We start from the raw sequence: 17,440 nt of genomic DNA on the forward strand, positions 1-17,440 counted from the left end.
TAAGAATGTGAAGTGTCAGAACAATAGTAGAGAGAATGATTTATTTCAGCTTTTCTTTCTTTCATCACATTCCCAGTGGGTCAGAAGTTTACATACACTCAATTAGTATTTGGTAGCATTGCCTTTAAATTGTTTAACTTGGGTCAAAAGTTTCGGGTAGACTTCCACAAGCTTCCCACAATAAGTTGGGTGAATTTTGGCCCATTCCTCCAGACAGAGCTGGTGTAACGGAGTCAGGTTTGTAGGCCTCCTTGCTCGCACACGCTTTTTCAGTTCTGCCCACACATTTTCTTTAGGATTGAGGTCAGGGTTTGAGATGGCCACTCCGATACCTTGACTTTGTTGTCCTTAAGCCATTTTTCCACAACTTTGGAAGTTTGCTTGGGGTCATTGTCCATTTGGAAGACCCATTCGCGACCAAGCTTTAACTTCCTGGCTGATGTCATGAGATGTTGCTTCAATACATCCACATAATTTTCCTCCCTCATGATGCCATCTATTTTGTGAAGTGCACCAGTCCCTCATGCAGCAAAACACCCCCACAACATGATGCTGCCACCCCCGTGCTTCACGGTTGGGAGGATGTTCTTCGGCTTGCAAGCCACTCCCTTTTTCCTCCAAACATAAAGATGGTCGTTATAGTCAAACAGTTCTATTTTTGTTTCATCAGACCAGAGGACATTTCTCCAAAAAGTACGATCTTTGCCCCCATGTGCAGTTTTATGGCGGTTTTGGAACAGTGGCTTCTTCCTTGCTGAGCGGCCTTCAGGTTATGACGATATAGGACTCCTTTTACTGTGGATATAGATACTTTTGTACCCGTTTCCTCCAGCATCTTCACAAGGTCCTTTGCTGTTGTTCTGGGATTGATTTGCACTTTTCGCACCAAAGTACGTTCATCTCTAGGAGACAGAACGCATCTCCTTCCTGAGCGGTATGACGGCTGCGTTGTCCCATGGTGTTTAAACTTGCGTACTATTGTTTGTACAGATGAACGTGGTACCTTCAGGAGTTTGGAAATTGCTCCCAAGGATGAACCAGACTTGTGGAGGTCTACAATTTTTATTCTGAGGTCTTGGCTGATTTCTTTTGGTTTTCCCATGATGTCAAGCAAAGAGGCAATGAGTTTGAAGGTAAGCCTTGAAATACATCCACAGGTACACCTCCAATTGACTCAAATTATGTCAATTAGCCAATCAGAAGCTTCTAATTCCGTGACATAATTTTCTGGAATTTTCCAAGCTGTTTAAAGGCACAGTCAACTTAGTGTATGTAAACTTCTGACCCACTGGAATTGTGATACAGTGAGTTATAAGTGAAATAATCTGTCTGTAAACGATTGTTGGAAAAACTACTTGTGTCATGCACAAAGTAGATGTCCTAACCGACTTGCCAAAACTAGTTTGTTAACAAGGAACTTGTGGAGTGGTTGTAAAACGAGTTTTAAATGACTCCAACCTAAGTGTATGTAAACTTCAGACTTCTACTTTATATTTAAAATACCATAACCCACATACTTGACTATAGCAACTGTAAAATAGACTGGACTTGTCTATCTGCACATCTAAAATTCACCTATGTCGATGTGACTGCTGGGATGAAGGAATTATCTGGAATGCTCAACTAGATGATCAAATCACATTGTATTAGTCACATGCGCCGGCGTAGACCTTACAGTGAAATGCTTACTTACAAGCCTTTAACCAACAATGCAGTTTTAAGAAAATACCCAAAAAAGTAAGAGATAAGAAAAACAAATAATTAAATAACAATAGTGGGGCTATATACAGGGGGTACCGGTTTAGAGTCAATGTGCGGGGGTACCGGTGTCGAGGTAACTGAGGTAATATGTACATGTAGGTAGAGTTATTAAAGTGACTATGCATAGATAATAACAGAGAGTAGCAGCATCATAGAAGAGGGTGGGGGGGCAATGCAAATAGTCCGGGTTGCCATTTGATTGGCTGTTCAGGAGTCTTATGGCTTGGGGGTAGAAGCTGTTTAGAAGCCTCTTGGACCTAGACTTGGCGCCCCGGAACCACTTGCCGTGTGGTAGCAGAGAGTCTTTGGAGTCTTTGACCATTTTTAGGGCCTTCCTCTGAAACCGCCTGGTATAGAGGTCCTGGATGGCAGGAAGCTTGGCCCCAGTGACGTACTGGGCCGTTCGCACTACCCTCTGTAGTGCTTTGCGGTCGGATGCCGAGCAGTTGCCATACCAGGCAGTGATGCAACCAGTCAGGATGCTCTCAATGGTGCAGCTGTAGAACCTTTTGAGGATCTGAGGACCCATGCCAAATCGTTTCAGTCTCCTGAGGGGGAATAGGTTTTGTTGTGCCCTCTTCACGACTGTCTTGGTGTGCTTGGATCATTTTAGTTTGTTGGTGATGTGGATGCCAAGGAACTTGAAGCTCTCAACCTGCTCCACTACAGCACCGTCGATGAGAATGGGGGCGTGCTCGGTCCTCCTTTTCCTGTAGTCCACAATCATCTCATTTGTCCTGATCATGTTGAGGGATAGTTTGTTGTCCTTGCACCACACGTTCAGGTCTCTGACCTCCTCCTTATAGGCTCTCATCGTTGTCGGTGATCAGGCCTACCACTGTTGTGTCATCAGCAAACCTAATGATGGTGTTGGAGTCGTGCCTGGCCGTGCAGTTATGAGTAAACAGGGAGTACAGGAGGGGACTGAGCACGCACCCCTGAGGGACCCCCATGTTGAGGATCAGCGTGGCGGATGTGTTGTTACCTACCCTTACCACCTGGGGGCGGCCCGTCAGGAAGTCCATGATCCAGTTAGAGAGAGAGGTGTTTAGTCCCAGGGTCCTTAACTTAGTGAGGAGCTTCGAGGGCACTATGGTGTTGAATGCTGAGCTGTAGTCCATGAATTGCATTCTGACATAGGTGTTCCTTTTGTCCAGCTGTGAAAGGGCAGTGTGGAGTGCAATAGAGATTGCATCATTTGTGGATCTGTTGGTGCGGTATGCAAATTGGAGTGGGTCTAGGGTTTCTGGGATAGTGGTGTTGATGTGAGCCATGACCAGCCTTCCAAAGCATTTCATGGCTACAGACCTGAGTGCTACGGGTTGGTAGTCATTTAGGAAGGTTACCTTAGTATTCTTGGGCACAGGGTCTATGGTGGTCTGCTTGAAACATGTTGGTTTTACAGAATCAGACAGGGAGAGGTTGAAAATGTCAGTGAAGACACTTGCCAGTTGGTCCATGCGTGCTCTGAGTACACGTCCTGGTAATCCTTCTGGCCCTGCGGCCTTGTGAATGTTGACCTGTTTAAAGGTCTTACTCACGTCGGCTGCGGAGAGCATGATCACACAGTCGTCCGGAACAGCTGATGCCTCTAATCGAGCATAGAAGCTTTTAGCTCGTCTGGGAGGCTCGTGTCACTGGGCAGCTCTCGGTTGTGCTTCTCTTTGTAGTCTGTAATAGTTTGCAAGCCCTGCCACATCCGACGAGCGTCGGAGCCGGTGTAGTACGATTCGATCTTAGTCCTGTTATAATGCTTTGCCTGTTTGATTGTTCGTCGGAGGGCAAAGCGGTATTTCATATAAGCTTCCGGGTTATAAGGACAGTCTAGGGTACAAATTTTCATTAGCACCTAACTAACCACAGATTTTTTGAAAACTATAAAATGCCTGTGTGCTTATCGGAGTAGTGGTTACAATCCGGTACATAGCACAGAAACATCCTTGCTTCTGATCGACAGTGAGACCTAAGGTTATCTAGTTAGCTACAAAGGCCAGGTTAATTAAAAATACTCGAGTAATTTGAAAATGCTTAGGCATGTAATTTGAAAGATATTAAACAATACACACACGAAATACACTATACCAATTATTTAAACGAGAAACTATCATATCTAGTTATTCTCTTTGACTTTACTTGCTAGCTTCCTTGATACTTGTTACTGAGAGTTTGCGTGGAGAAATTGTGAAGTTTTTCCCACCCTGCAACACTGTCTTGAGTGATGACGTCAAAGCTTGCAACAGGATGTGTAGTTCTGTATGATAGCCACATTAGCGGCTAATTAGCATTTCATTTTGGGGGGGTAATTACAGGTAAATATATTGATAAAAGCTACCTTATCCGAGAGAGATTTACGTGGTTATCAAAACCTACATGAAACATAGACCTTATAAGTTCTAAAATCCCCTATGAAAAAATGTATGTTGGGGAAATTATTGGAACCATTTCCATGTTTGACCTCTAGGTTTTAGGGGTATTATGACTCATACTGTTGAGGAAAACTCGTTAGAAGAATCATCAGAACTAATTTATCAGTAATAAGATATTTATTCAAGCAATTGCAAGGAAGATCACTCTCTCAGGATGAACCTGGAGAGTAAATTTCAGGATATACCGGAAAGGATTTCTCAGGATATACCAGAGAGGATCTTGTTAGTTTACAAATTACAGTCTTTATATACCTCATCTACACAAGGATCTATACCCCCTTCTAGGGGGAGGTAACCTACTGAACAAAAATATAAACGCAACATGCAACAATGAACGATTTTACTGATTTAAAGTTCATATAAAGATATCTGCCTATTGATATAAATTCTTTAGGTCCTAATCTATGGATTTCATGACTGGGCAGGGGAGCACCCAAAAAAGGCTGCTTTCAGCTAGTCTCAGACAATACTACAGGTGAAGAAGCCGGATGTGAATGTCCTGGGCTGGCATGATTACACGTGGTCCGCGGTTGTGAGGCCAGGTTGGACATAATGCCAAATTCTCTAAAACGACGTTGGAGGCAGCTTATGGTAGAGAAATTAACATTAAATTATATGGCAACAGCTCTGGTGGACATTCCTGCAGTCAGCATGCCAATTGCCCGCTCCCTCAAAACTTGAGACATCTGTGACATTGTGTTGTGACAAAACTGCACATTTTAAAGTGGCCTTTTATTGTCCCTAACATGAGGTGCACCTGTGTAATGATCATGCTGCTTAATCAGCTTCTTGATATACCACACCTGTGGACGGATTATCTTGGCAAATTTGAGAGAAATTTGCTTTTTGAATGTATGGAAATTTTCTTATATCATTTATTTCATCTCATGAAACATGGGCCCGACACTTTACTTGTTGCATTATTTTTCTTGAGTATATACATAAAAAAAAGATAGGTAATTGGCTCCACTTCCTTAGAAAAAGAGTACAAATGAGAACATGTTCTAACCAGTTCTCACAGCCTTTATGTCTAAGATAGTGGAGACAGGAAGTCTGAAGTTATCCCCACTCTGCGGTCCCTTGTTTATTTTTTTGCCATGACGACCTTGTCGCGAAACCAACCCCACTTTTTAGAAGAAATATATTTATTTTGTCTGCATATTTAATTTAAACTCATTTAAATTAGAAATCAACTTAGTTTATAATGGTAAAGGACATATATAAACTGTTTGTCATAAAATATGGTGTCAAGCTCTAAGTAATTCTGGTTCTTCCTGCACGGAAAGGCTACTCAATTACAGTAACGAGATTATTTGAAATGACTTATTTCCAACCCTGATCTTAACACCCACCATGGACGCCCACTAGATTTGCCTGATATCAGACAAACTAAAGGAAAAGTAAACCCTCACCAACTTAGGTAAGAGAGTGCAAATAAACGTGGCGCAAACCAAACAGGTGAGACAAGAGGATGGTGCAACACATCCTGACCAACGAGGATGATTCCAATCAGGGCAAGCCACACCCGAAGAGAACCAACCTTGAAATCCAAAACAAAATCCAAAACTAAATTTAGCAAAACCCCAAAGCGTATCACAAGAGGATGTTAAAGAACATATATTGAACATTTTATTCCAAAACAGTTAAACTGTTGTAATATTGGGATGAGTAACTTCAGACGCACTCTATGCTGAATAAAATAATGTTTTTTATTCATTAAAAAAAGCTAACATAAGCATTTCTACCAAAACCAAAGATTGGTTAAAAGATTAAAGACTGAAGCACCGGAAGCAGTTAAATGTTATACATTTCTACCTCAATCACATACTGTATCAGTAGTAATAAAGGAATAAAAATCAACTAGAGAAACTGTCCGGTAGATCTCCCAGTTTTATGATTAGTTTGTGGTCCCGAGGTTGACAACATTAGCAAAATATTCACATTATGAGTCGTTCTCAAGTCCTTGCAACAGTTGTTGTGAATGATATGTTTGTTATATTTCCTTTACCATCCTGTGTTGCCTGCTTAGTCTTTTACCATTGATATTGTAACGACCCGGTATTGTGTTCTGTGTTTGTGGGTGTGTTATGGTTCTCATGGCTACTAGCAGGGGTTAAATATGTCAGGACAGATGGAAAGGTTGGGGGGGGTATGATGGGTAATCCCGCGGGGTTTGGAAATGCATAAATAGGGATTACTGTCTCATCTCTCTCTCTTCTGTTCGGGGCCTTGATCTGTTCCTATGAGAGTGACCCTTAACTCGACATGGTATAATTGTGTACGTTCGGCATTTAGCGGCGTGGGCTGTGGCCTGAACAATAGCCCAGTTTAGGAATAAACCTGTGTTCTGACCTGCAAAGCTAGAGTCCGCCTCTTTTTCCTTTATGACCCAGCCGGGTCATTACAATATGTTCTATTTTGAGACCTTAAGGGAACGATTCACCCATTTTGAATGTTGTATCATTTTTGAGCGATGATCCATCGATTCCTGTGTTCATTTCATGTTTTCATGTGTATCTGACCTGTTTGCTTTTCAAGTAGGCAGAAATACAAAATTCGTCATACCTGCTGTATTTCTGCTTGCTTGAAAGGCAATAGCTCAGATACACATGAAAACAACATGAAATGACAATGGGAATCGATATAACATCACAGAAAAATACAAAAATGGATCTGTTGATTGATGATCTTCTGTGGTAGCAGTTATCACTTTCATAATTAACCTACATGGTTTCTGTAATGCTGACTGTTCAGATTTACAGTCGTGGATTTTTCCCCATCCAGTTTATTCAATGACTATCTTCAGGGCATCAGATGAGTTAAATTCACTCCAAAAATGTATATTTCCCACACACACACCACACACCACACACACACACAGGTATAGAATGTCCCCAGGTGTGTATGTTTGGGTCTGTGTTACATGAGAAGGTGCCTGTCTTCATTTTCTTTTGACATAATATTCGGCACGTTTATCTTGTGTAAGTAGACAAGTTTCTCAAAGGTTGGAAATTTAAATTTAAATTGATTTAGGACCTTAGTCAATATGGCACCATAGACAGGTTGGTTGTTTAGCAACAAAACAGACGTGTTGTCACGTTCTGACCATAGTTCCTTTTTTATGTCTTTATTTTGGTTTGGTCAGGGCGTGAGTTGGGGTGGGTAGTCTATGTTCCTTTTTCTATGTTGTTATATTTCTATGTGTTTGGCCTAGTATGGTTCTCAATCAGAGGCAGGTGTCGTTCGTTGTCTCTGATTGAGAATCATACATAGGTAGCCTGTTTTCCCCATTTTGGTTGTGGGTGTTTAATTTCTGTTTAGTGTCTGTTCACCTGGCAGAACTGTTTCGTTTTCTCTTCGTGGTTATTTTGTGTAGTGTTCAGTTTTTTCAATTAAAATATGACGAACACTTACAACGCTGCATTTTGGTCCTCCTCTCCTTCCACCAACGAGAATCGTTACACGTGTGCACAAATATGGAACAAACAGAACGGGTTGGTTTAGATTGTTGACCAAATGTAAACTATATTTAGTCTCCAATGTTTATTGAAAACATAAAAAAGTTTCACAATGAACACTTGTTGTCTCTCAAACACATCGTTACAGTTGTTGGTTAGTAAGCAAGTACATTTTTGCCATATTAGCATAGACGTGACATCAGTCAAAATACCTAAAAACAAGACATGGTATCAAGAACAAGATAAAACTAGCTGAAATGAGCCACTTACATTCCCCACATGGCAGTTTCTTGTCATTGTTGCTAGCCATCCAGAATCACAACAACACACGGCCTTTTGCCACATTGTACATCGTTTTTGTGACGTTCTCAACTAACCTGTGTATATTGCTGCACAGCACTGGAATAATTAACGATATTTCTATGACTGGAATAAGGATTATCCGAGAACCTGGGGGTGTTCTCTTCTATAACAGAATCCCAGGCAGGTGTGTGTAGCCACCCCCTTCAAGTCCTCAGACCATCTGATGGTTCACATAGAACAGTCATTAACTGGTTGTTAGAACTAGTCGAGTGGCGCGGCCAAGGCATCATGTAACGCACCCTCTTCCAGAAGCTTGAGTTGGGCAGCATCGACCCACGCCTTCCCTCCTGCCACATTAAGGGGGCACTCTTGCGGACCAGGTGCTGCAGGCCGGGGGGCAGGTGTGTGTAGCCACCCTCCCCCATGTCCCCCAGCTGGATGAGGATGACGCTCATCTCACTGTGGACCAGAACCTGGTAGAGCCCCACCTGACAGTCATAGTCATCTGCTGTGGTCAACGAAGACGAGCATCCCCATTGGCCACATGACCCTTGACCTCCTGAGGCTGACCATGTGCTTGAGCTGGGGGTCAGGATGACAATCAGCCTCCTGCTCAACCGCATGCAGTCCTCCACCAACTCCATGCGGTCTGGGGACAACAGAACAGAGAGGAGTGGGAGAAGTTAACTTTTGACTTCAGTACTGTTTATTACTGTTACATTTGCTTCTTAGAGGGTAGGACACAGTCTGAAAGAACCAACCTTCTCCAGGTAAGTCGTCTCTGCCATGGATGAAGAGTCTAAAGCCACACTTCTGCTCCAGGACATTGGGCAGAACGCTGCTCACAAAGTGATACACTTTCTCCTCCATGTCTTTGTCTACACCATCCATCTGGTAGACAACGTAAGCATCATAGACCTTCCCATCTGAAAACACAGACAAAGAGGTTTCTGTCAAACCTCAGCAGGAAAGGAGTAGATTGTACAGATTTGATTAAATTCTATTTGAACTGAAATTGAGTTTAATATAAATTTGCCCATTACTAATACACTTGCAGTGGGATTGACCCCAGCCGGGACCTGTTGAGAAGGGCCTACTAGGCCTACTGCAGACAACTGCACTGCACAATCAGTGGGCCATGCTTCAGTGTGGTGACTAAGAACTAAATGTAGTAATATGTTGATATGGTATCCAATACTATATAGATCATGTAGGCTGAATAAGCATTTCTGTACAATGAAATATCTTAGTGAAATAGCATCATTAAACTTCAGTGGGTGGCTAGATGTTCTTACCCTCAGATCGACCATAGCATTTGAAAACTCCACGGAAGAAGAGCGCCAGATCGATGTCAAACACTTTGACGGCCACAGCAGCTAGCAAGAAGAAAAAGACTAGCACCACACATAGACACATAAACATAAACCCTGTGGGGGGGAAGACAGGGAGAACACAACACCAAGAAAGTTACAGTTTATATGTGTGATTTTGTGTGTCTGGGTGTTTGTGTGATGTTTAAGTGTGTGTGCATTAATAACCTCTTAGCTTGAGAGTAACCACTGCATAAATCCATTGCTGGTCGTTCATTGCAACACACGTGAACTTTGACTGGAGGTCCTTCATAGTCACTGTGTTTATGGTCAGGATAGCCGTAAAGATACTCCGCATGGAAGATACCTCCACCTCGCTACAGTAACACATACACACAAAACATGCACACAGCGAATTCTCAACTGTGAATCTGGGGTCTTGTTTCAAGGAAATGTGTAAATTATGTTACCTTGTTCTCAAAACAAGTGTGTGTGCGTGCATGTGTGTACCTACCTGGTGGTGTTCACTGAGTAGCCTTGCTGCTGCGAGCGCACTTTCACTCCATTCATCTCCCACCACACGTGACAGTTGTCCTCAATGTTCTGCCCACAAAACGCTTCACACCTCAACTTCTTGGTGGTGTCTATGAAGAACAAGAGATACTATGAAGACAGAGAGATTACCGCGCAAACCAAATCAAGCACAACACAAGTATTTGATCCAGGTGTGATCCCTACACAGGTCAGTGGTCTCTGTGCTTCCGTTTCTAGGCAGGTTGATCTGAGGAGGATGTGAGGCAGAGGGAGCTGAAGGAGACAAACACAGTTTAGTCAGAAAGATACTTTTGGATACATTCAAAACGTTGTCACTGATGTTATTGATGATTGTTGCTGCCACAAAGACCACATGTGATATGAGGGTTGCTTTTGCTTCTGTTTGTTTGATATAAATGGAGCCTAATGTACCTAGTGTAGCCTAATAACCTGCTGTAATGTAGCCTCGAGTTTCCATGTTTGCTGACCCTGTTGCCATCTTGGATGAGGTTTCAGCAAAGCTCAAATCAAATAAATAAAATGCTGAGAGAATTGACAGAGGTGTTATCAAGCCACAACCTACATACCTCGGATCTTTAGTCTCCTGGATGCAGAAGTGTTGAGAACCGTACCATTGTGCTCCCACGTGCACACACACGTATAGATGCCCTCGTCTGCTTTGGAGGCGCCGTACACCCACAGATTTCTCTCAGACTCGTTTGGAATGGGACTGAAATTCTGAAGTTAAAGACAAACAATTTCACAAACTTCTTTGCTGAAATAGCAGTAACACACCTGATTCCACTCATCAAGAGCAGGTGCAACCCTTAGGAGCTATAGGACAGGAGTTGAGAACCAATGGTAAATAGTTTTACAGGCTTGAGGTTTGTGTTAGCATTCTGGTCATGTTCAGTACCTTATACCAGGCTAAGTTTTCTTTTCCATCTTGGCACAGTTTTTCCACGGGGTCAGGACATGGGATAGCGATGTTGTCTGCGGACTCTGAGATATCGTTAAACAGGACTGAATGATCGAACGGTTGGGCTTCGACCACAATCACCTCTGTCACAAAAATATGGCAGGTGTCTGCTGCCTTTCTCCTGGAACATAAGCATACACAGTGTACCAGTTACCCAAAAGGGAACCAACAGGCTTCTAACTGGGGGCCAGCCGAAGAACCCATTTAGGCTGTAGATAGCAAATGTTTTTTTCTAATAGTATATACAGCCTGAAACTAAGCAGTTTAAAAATATTGAACATTTCCTTACGAGTCAGAATGCTGAATGAAATTGTATTACATGTTACCCTACCAGTTGTTTGTGTGGTTGGTCCTTCAATGGGTAGAATTTTGAGACAAAATATCCACATGAAAGTATTATTTACCCAACTTTTTAGAGTGCCAATACTGCCGTTGCAATTTCTATCACCTGTCACATGCTCAAAACCAAGGAAACACCTGCAAAATTTCCGTCAGTATGCATGCATCATCGTGCATGTCCTTCCGTCTTGTGCTTGGCCTTAGGTCAGGAGCAAACACATCTTTATTGCCACACACAGAGTTCTGCGTTTTGAAGTCGGTAATAATAGTTTTCTGTGGATATTTTGTCTCAAATTTCAATCGGCAGAGTAAGTTCAAATAGAATTTTATTCAACGTTTGTGCAAGACAAGGGACCCTTAGGTTTTTTCTTTGTAAATGTGCATGCCTACCTACTCAGGTTCAACACTAACCCTAGAATCAACCCTCACCCTAACCCTCCCAAACAGGGCTCCCCCGCTCTCAATTACCAATCTAACCCCTAAACACACACACACACACAGTTGTTGTATTACCAGTAGGTGTAGTACTGATCAGAGTCGTTGATTAAAAGGGGGAGGAAGAAGAGCACTGGTCCATGATGATGCACACGCTCTTCCTCAGAGGACGGGAGCTCTTGGGTTCTGTTTCTGTACCAGGTAAACTCAGTCACGCTGGCCCAAACCAACTGACTCAGGTCATAGGCTGGCAAACGAAGGGCCTCCCCCTCTGTCACAGTAGTTTCATACCTGCCAAATAGTTTACATGGGGACTCTGCCAAAATATGAACATACATTACCCGATTAAGTTGCATGTGAAGGAAAAGAGGTCTATTGTTCAAGGTACAATATATTCACTATGCCTTGTAATAATGGGATGTAGAAATGTGTGAGATATGAAGAAGATGCTATACCTGTGTAATGACCTATTGTAGTGGGGTTTAAGGACATTTCTCTCTGGGCAGAAATCCTAGTCAAACTGAGGAGCAGAAACATGAGACCACCATCCACCAACTACAAGACAAGGGGAACAAAAAGAAGAATGTTACCTTATTGTAAAGTCGAACAGGAACTATCATTCCACACAAGACCCTATAATAAAACATCAGGACCATGCTTTACTTGATTTTACAATAAATGACATACCTATTTTCAAGAGGGAATAAAATACATATGCAGAAAACCTTTTTAGGTTCAGAGTGAAGAATTACTGAAAGAGCTTACCCTGAAAGTGAAGGAGCACATTTTCTGCAAAACAGGAACTTGCCTCCACTGATAAGAAAGAACAAGAGTCATATTCAACATGTTGTTAGGATATCCTGTTATAGATACAGCAGAAATGATGAAAACTGAAATGTTAACATAATGTGGCCATGTATTGAAATGGCCATGTAACATATTAAGCTTGAATGAAGAAACCATGACATGCAACAAGACCTCTATGGAAAATAACCTGTGCTTGCTACAATTTTTGTTCAAATCGCTTTGGTGCTATTTTCACAAGTATGTGGTGAATTTTCAAAACTCTTAGTACAAAACTCCAAACTGGTAACACTTTTAATGCAGAAAGTTATATATTATATACTATATTATATATACTATATTATATACTATATTCTTACACTGTTTTCACATTAGGCAATACACGTGCACTACCCATCAAAATGTACTGAAAATCTTATTGTCATCATTTCTATCCCATGTGCGATCAAAGGTGTGTTCATTGATTACATCTTTCACAATAATTGATGCAAAATAGAAATGTATTGTTCAGATATAATTACAGCTAGGAATGAATCTTTTCCCCAAAATCTAACAAGTTTTAATCAAGGTAATAATTAATATTTATCCAGTGACCATTTAAAGCATTTAAAACCAAGATATGGTCTCCATGTCAGGGTTCTCCCCAAATAAGAGAGCGCTGAGCCACCTTGTTGACTTGGCTGCGTCACTATGTAATGATTTCAGAGCAAATTAAACTGATATTTAGTCATGAGTATATCTCTGATCGCCAATGACATTGTTGTGAATTTTGAAACAGGCCGTTCATAAATTCAGAGTGTTATCATGTTCCTCAATTAATTCCAGCCAGGTCACCCGTGATACATGTCAGTATTAGACGTCCATCCATGTCTGAGGACACAGGGAGATGTAGAAACCGGCCACTAGGGGCAACAGTGAGGGATGTTACCTTCAAGTAGGTTTCGGTTTTGCTAAGGCGTTGTGGATGGGCGTAAGCATCTGCTTCTGGTGTAAAAGGTTGCATATTTCGTTTTAAGCCTATCCAAAACCTTAACCTTAACCATTCTGAGCTAATACCTACCCTTATAATTTTGGAGGTAATGACTAAACTTAACCTTAAACACGTCGAAATTTGACGTTTGGAACAACTTTGAAATTGGCGTATGAGAAACATGAATGAAAGTCTAATACTTGTTGCAGCATTCAGCGCATTTCAGCAGTAGGCTATCTCAACACAGAGTGCGCCCAGGAAGCGCAGAACACATCCCGAGTATAGCTTTGTTGAATCATAAAAACTTTGTAACTGTAGTCAAACAAAAGTCCATTGAGCAAAGTTGCTAAGCTTGCTAGATAACATCCTTCAAAGAATGACAGAATACAGTGCATTATTCAGACCCCTTGACTTTTTCCACGTTTTGTTACGTTACAGCCTTATTATAAAATGGATTCAACAGTTTTTTCACACAATACACACAATACCACAAAATGACAAAGCATAAAAGGTTTTTTAGAAATGTTTAAATATGAGTCTTTTTGGGTATGACGGTACAAGCTTGGCAAACCTGTATTTGGGGAGTTTCTCCCATTCTTCTCTGCAGACCCTCTCAAGCTCTGTCAGGTTGAATTGGGTGCGTCGCTGCACAGCTATTTTCAGGTCTCTCCAGAGATGTTTGATCGGGTTCAAGTCCTGGCTCTGGCTGGGCCACTCAAGGACATTCAGAGACTTGTCCCGAAGCCACTCCTGTGTTGTCTTGGCTGTGTGCTTAGGGTTGTTGTCCTGTTGGAAGGTGAACCTTTTGCCCCAGTCTGAGGTCCTGAGCGCTCTGGAGCAGGTTTTTATCAAGGATCTCTCTGTCCTTTGCTCCGTTCATCTTTCCCTTGATCCTGACTAGTCTCCCAATCCCTGCCACTGAAAAACATCCCCACAGCATGATGCTGTCACAACCATACTTTACCGTAGGGATGGTGCCAGGTTTCTTCCAGACGTGACGCTTGGCATTCAGGCCAACGAGTTCAATCTTGGTTTCATCAAACCAGAGAATCTTGTTTCTTATGGTCTGAGAGTATTTTAGGTGCCTTTTGGCAAACTCCAAGCGAGCTGTTCTGTGCCTTTTACTGAAGAGTGGCTTCCGTCTGGCCACCCAAAGGCCTGATTGGTGGAGTGCTGCAGAGATGGGTTGTCCTTCTAGAAGGTTCTCCCATCTCCACAGAGGAACTCTGGAGCTCTGTCAGAGTGACCATCGGGTTCTTGGTCACCTCCGTGACCAAGGCCCTTCTCCCCCGATAGCTCAGTTTGGCCAGGCGGCCAGCTCTAGGAGAGTCTCGGGGGTCCATACTTATTCCACTTAAGAATGATGGAGGCCAATGTGTTCTTGGGGACCTTCAATGCTGCAGAAATGTTTTGGTGCCCTTCCCCAGATCTGTGCCTCGACACATTCCTGTCTCAGAGCTCTGCAGACAATTCCTTCGACCTCATGGCTTAGTTTTTGCTCTGACATGTATGACTAACAGAGGGTGAAGAGTGGAAATAGTTTAAATATCAAGGTATTTTAACGGAGGCCAACTCTGTCTAAAAAATATCCATAGCCTATCTACTGTCATATCGTTTGATGATCACATATTCTCTACCAAAGCTCTCATATGGGCAAGAAATATGAGACAGCACAGACAAGCGGGGAAAATGTTATAGCTGTATTTTGACATGCATAGGCGAGAGACGTGCTTTGATAATGCAACCTACAGTAGGCTATGTCTGTGACAGAGGTGCCTATGTAACGAATTGTCCATAGGCCTATCACATTTGTGACTGTCTGAAGAGACACAATGACAGCTCAAAGAGGCACATGTTATTTTATAGGCTATACAGTGGGGGTTTCCAGTAGGGTTTATGAACTGCATATGGGTCGCGTGTGCAGTCCAGGGGTGTCAATTATGCTTGTGCTTTCAATTAATGGCGACTTTGTGTGTAAACACCCTAGGTTAAAGGCTTCAATGTGATAATCTGTCTGGAGAATGTGCTGTTATTTTTTGCTAATCTGATGTTGTGTATTTTGTGGAATTGAATTATTGCTGACATCGGGGAAAAATGTTGAGTCTTCCTGAGTCTTGTCATTACATTTTTGTAGGAAAAATGAAGTGTCCCCATGACAGCCCTGGTATCCCGGTCACCCATGTTAACCCCTAATTACAAAATAGGTGTACTGTAATCACATGAAACAAATGAAATGAAAATGAAACCAACATAACGTTCAGCAGGCACTAGTTTGCATCAAGCCTGTCTTTAGCATTTGGCCAAAGGTTCTCATCGACACAGTAACTATCCTTATTGTTCATGAACCTGGGGAAAAACCTTTTGTCATGGCGAATCCAAGCCTGACATGCTGTAGGTCTGGATTAATGTCAGTACATGCTTCATCCATGGCCTGAAGGAGGGTGGCTCATGGGGGTGGCAATCATACACCTTCTACCTGTATTCCAATCCTGTATTGTATTTAACAATATTGTGTTGCACTTATATATTTTAATAATAATAACAATAATAATAATGGATTGTATTTATATAGTGAGAGGGAAACTCACCTCATATACCACCAATGTGTGGCACCAATTTGGGTGATGATGCACAGCAATAATTTTGTGCCAGAACACTCACCATACATTAACTAGCACTGTGGACAGGTGAGGTGTGATATACAGTGAGCTCCAAAAGTATTGGGACAGTAACACATTCCCTGCTGCTCTGGCTCTGCACTTCAGCACCCCAGAACCGAAACGATACAATGACCACCAGGCTAAAGTGCAGACTGTCAGCTCCAACCAGAGAGCATTTCACTGTAAGGTTTACAGCTGTTCTATTCGGCGCATGTGACTAATAAAATTTGATTCCATTTGATTTGATCCACATTGGGCGTACCGGCCATAAACCACAGCACCGTCTGTTTATAGTCCCCCCACCCCAGGGGAGCAGAAGACCTGGAACAAATTCACCCATACGTGCACTAAAGTAGTAAAAAATTCAGCACCTGGACCCACATTCCCAGCATGCAACAATACTTTTTTGTGGTCCTGTGTGGCTCAGTTACTGAGAGCATGGCACTAGCAACACCAGAGTTGTGGGTTAGATTCTCACTGTGGTCACATATGAAAATGTGTGGATTCATTTTTGTCACTTTGCATAAAAGTACCTGCTGTGGCATATATTACGATAGTACAGTACTGTACTGGCAATGACATTTCAGCAAAGCAGTGTGAAACCTTTCCTTCATAAAGATCCCAGCAACTTCATTTGTGATACATGTTTACTGTTTAGGAGATGCATTTGTTACATACAATCAATATAATTTATTTTATCATAATAGTCATCATCGTAATAGTATATATATATATCATGCTTTATATGTTTTTACCTTACATTATTTAGTGCTCAAAATCTGCAGTAGACAAACCAGTTTAAAATCTATAAATTTACCAAACAGTTAAGTGATTATCAATTTTGAGCAGTCGGATTAATTAATAGTAAAATGTATTTTAACAAATTAGAAGATAATCTTATCAAAAATTATGGGAGCATTGTATTGTAAAAACAATTATTTTATTTGATCATATGAAATATATTCTAGATGGAACACTGATTAAGTTTGGTGAAAAAGTGTCTGTATTATTTTGACAAGTGTATTTTATACTTAGTCAATAGAAAATGTGGTTCGAATTTTGAAACAACTGCCTTTTAAATGATCTCTTTTGAGTTTTGTACAAAGCGTTGTGAAAACTTACCACATTCGCAGAAAAAGTCATCTGACAAAATAGCATATTTTACAATCGTTTTTCAAATGTTGTACTGCACTGCTGGTGTACTGTAGATACTTGCTGATTAGACAACCATGAACCATATCCTGATGACAATATTTCAACCATTGGAACCTAAACATCACATAAACAGCACAATTTCAACATAGATGCATACTTTTCCACATATTGCCTGTTGAAGCTTACTCAGCTTTGCACAGAAAAAAAAACACTTAAACTGAACTGTAATCCAATCAAATGAATTGCAAGCCTTACCTACGCAGTAATCCTCCCTCAGTCTAAAGTAGCATCTGAGTAGAATTTACA

The 17,440-nt window shown here is 41.7% G+C and overlaps 1 protein-coding gene across 1 annotated transcript; it reads right to left on the minus strand.

Moving 5' to 3' along the window:
* Positions 1-7,903: 7,903 nt before the first annotated feature.
* LOC120058279 (interleukin-1 receptor-like 1) lies at positions 7,904-13,931 on the minus strand. Its single transcript, XM_039006828.1, has 12 exons — positions 13,891-13,931; positions 12,311-12,358; positions 12,001-12,100; positions 11,624-11,861; positions 10,709-10,892; positions 10,380-10,530; positions 9,997-10,065; positions 9,773-9,902; positions 9,487-9,635; positions 9,244-9,375; positions 8,710-8,874; positions 7,904-8,597 (listed from the first exon to the last, which is right to left on the minus strand). Exons 1-12 carry the CDS (start codon positions 13,912-13,914, stop codon positions 8,152-8,154), a joined length of 1,836 nt encoding a protein of 611 aa, XP_038862756.1. The 5' UTR covers positions 13,915-13,931; the 3' UTR covers positions 7,904-8,151.
* Positions 13,932-17,440: the final 3,509 nt, after the last annotated feature.

Source organism: Salvelinus namaycush, chromosome 13 (genome assembly GCF_016432855.1).
Source record: "Salvelinus namaycush isolate Seneca chromosome 13, SaNama_1.0, whole genome shotgun sequence".
Lineage (NCBI taxonomy): Eukaryota > Metazoa > Chordata > Actinopteri > Salmoniformes > Salmonidae > Salvelinus > Salvelinus namaycush.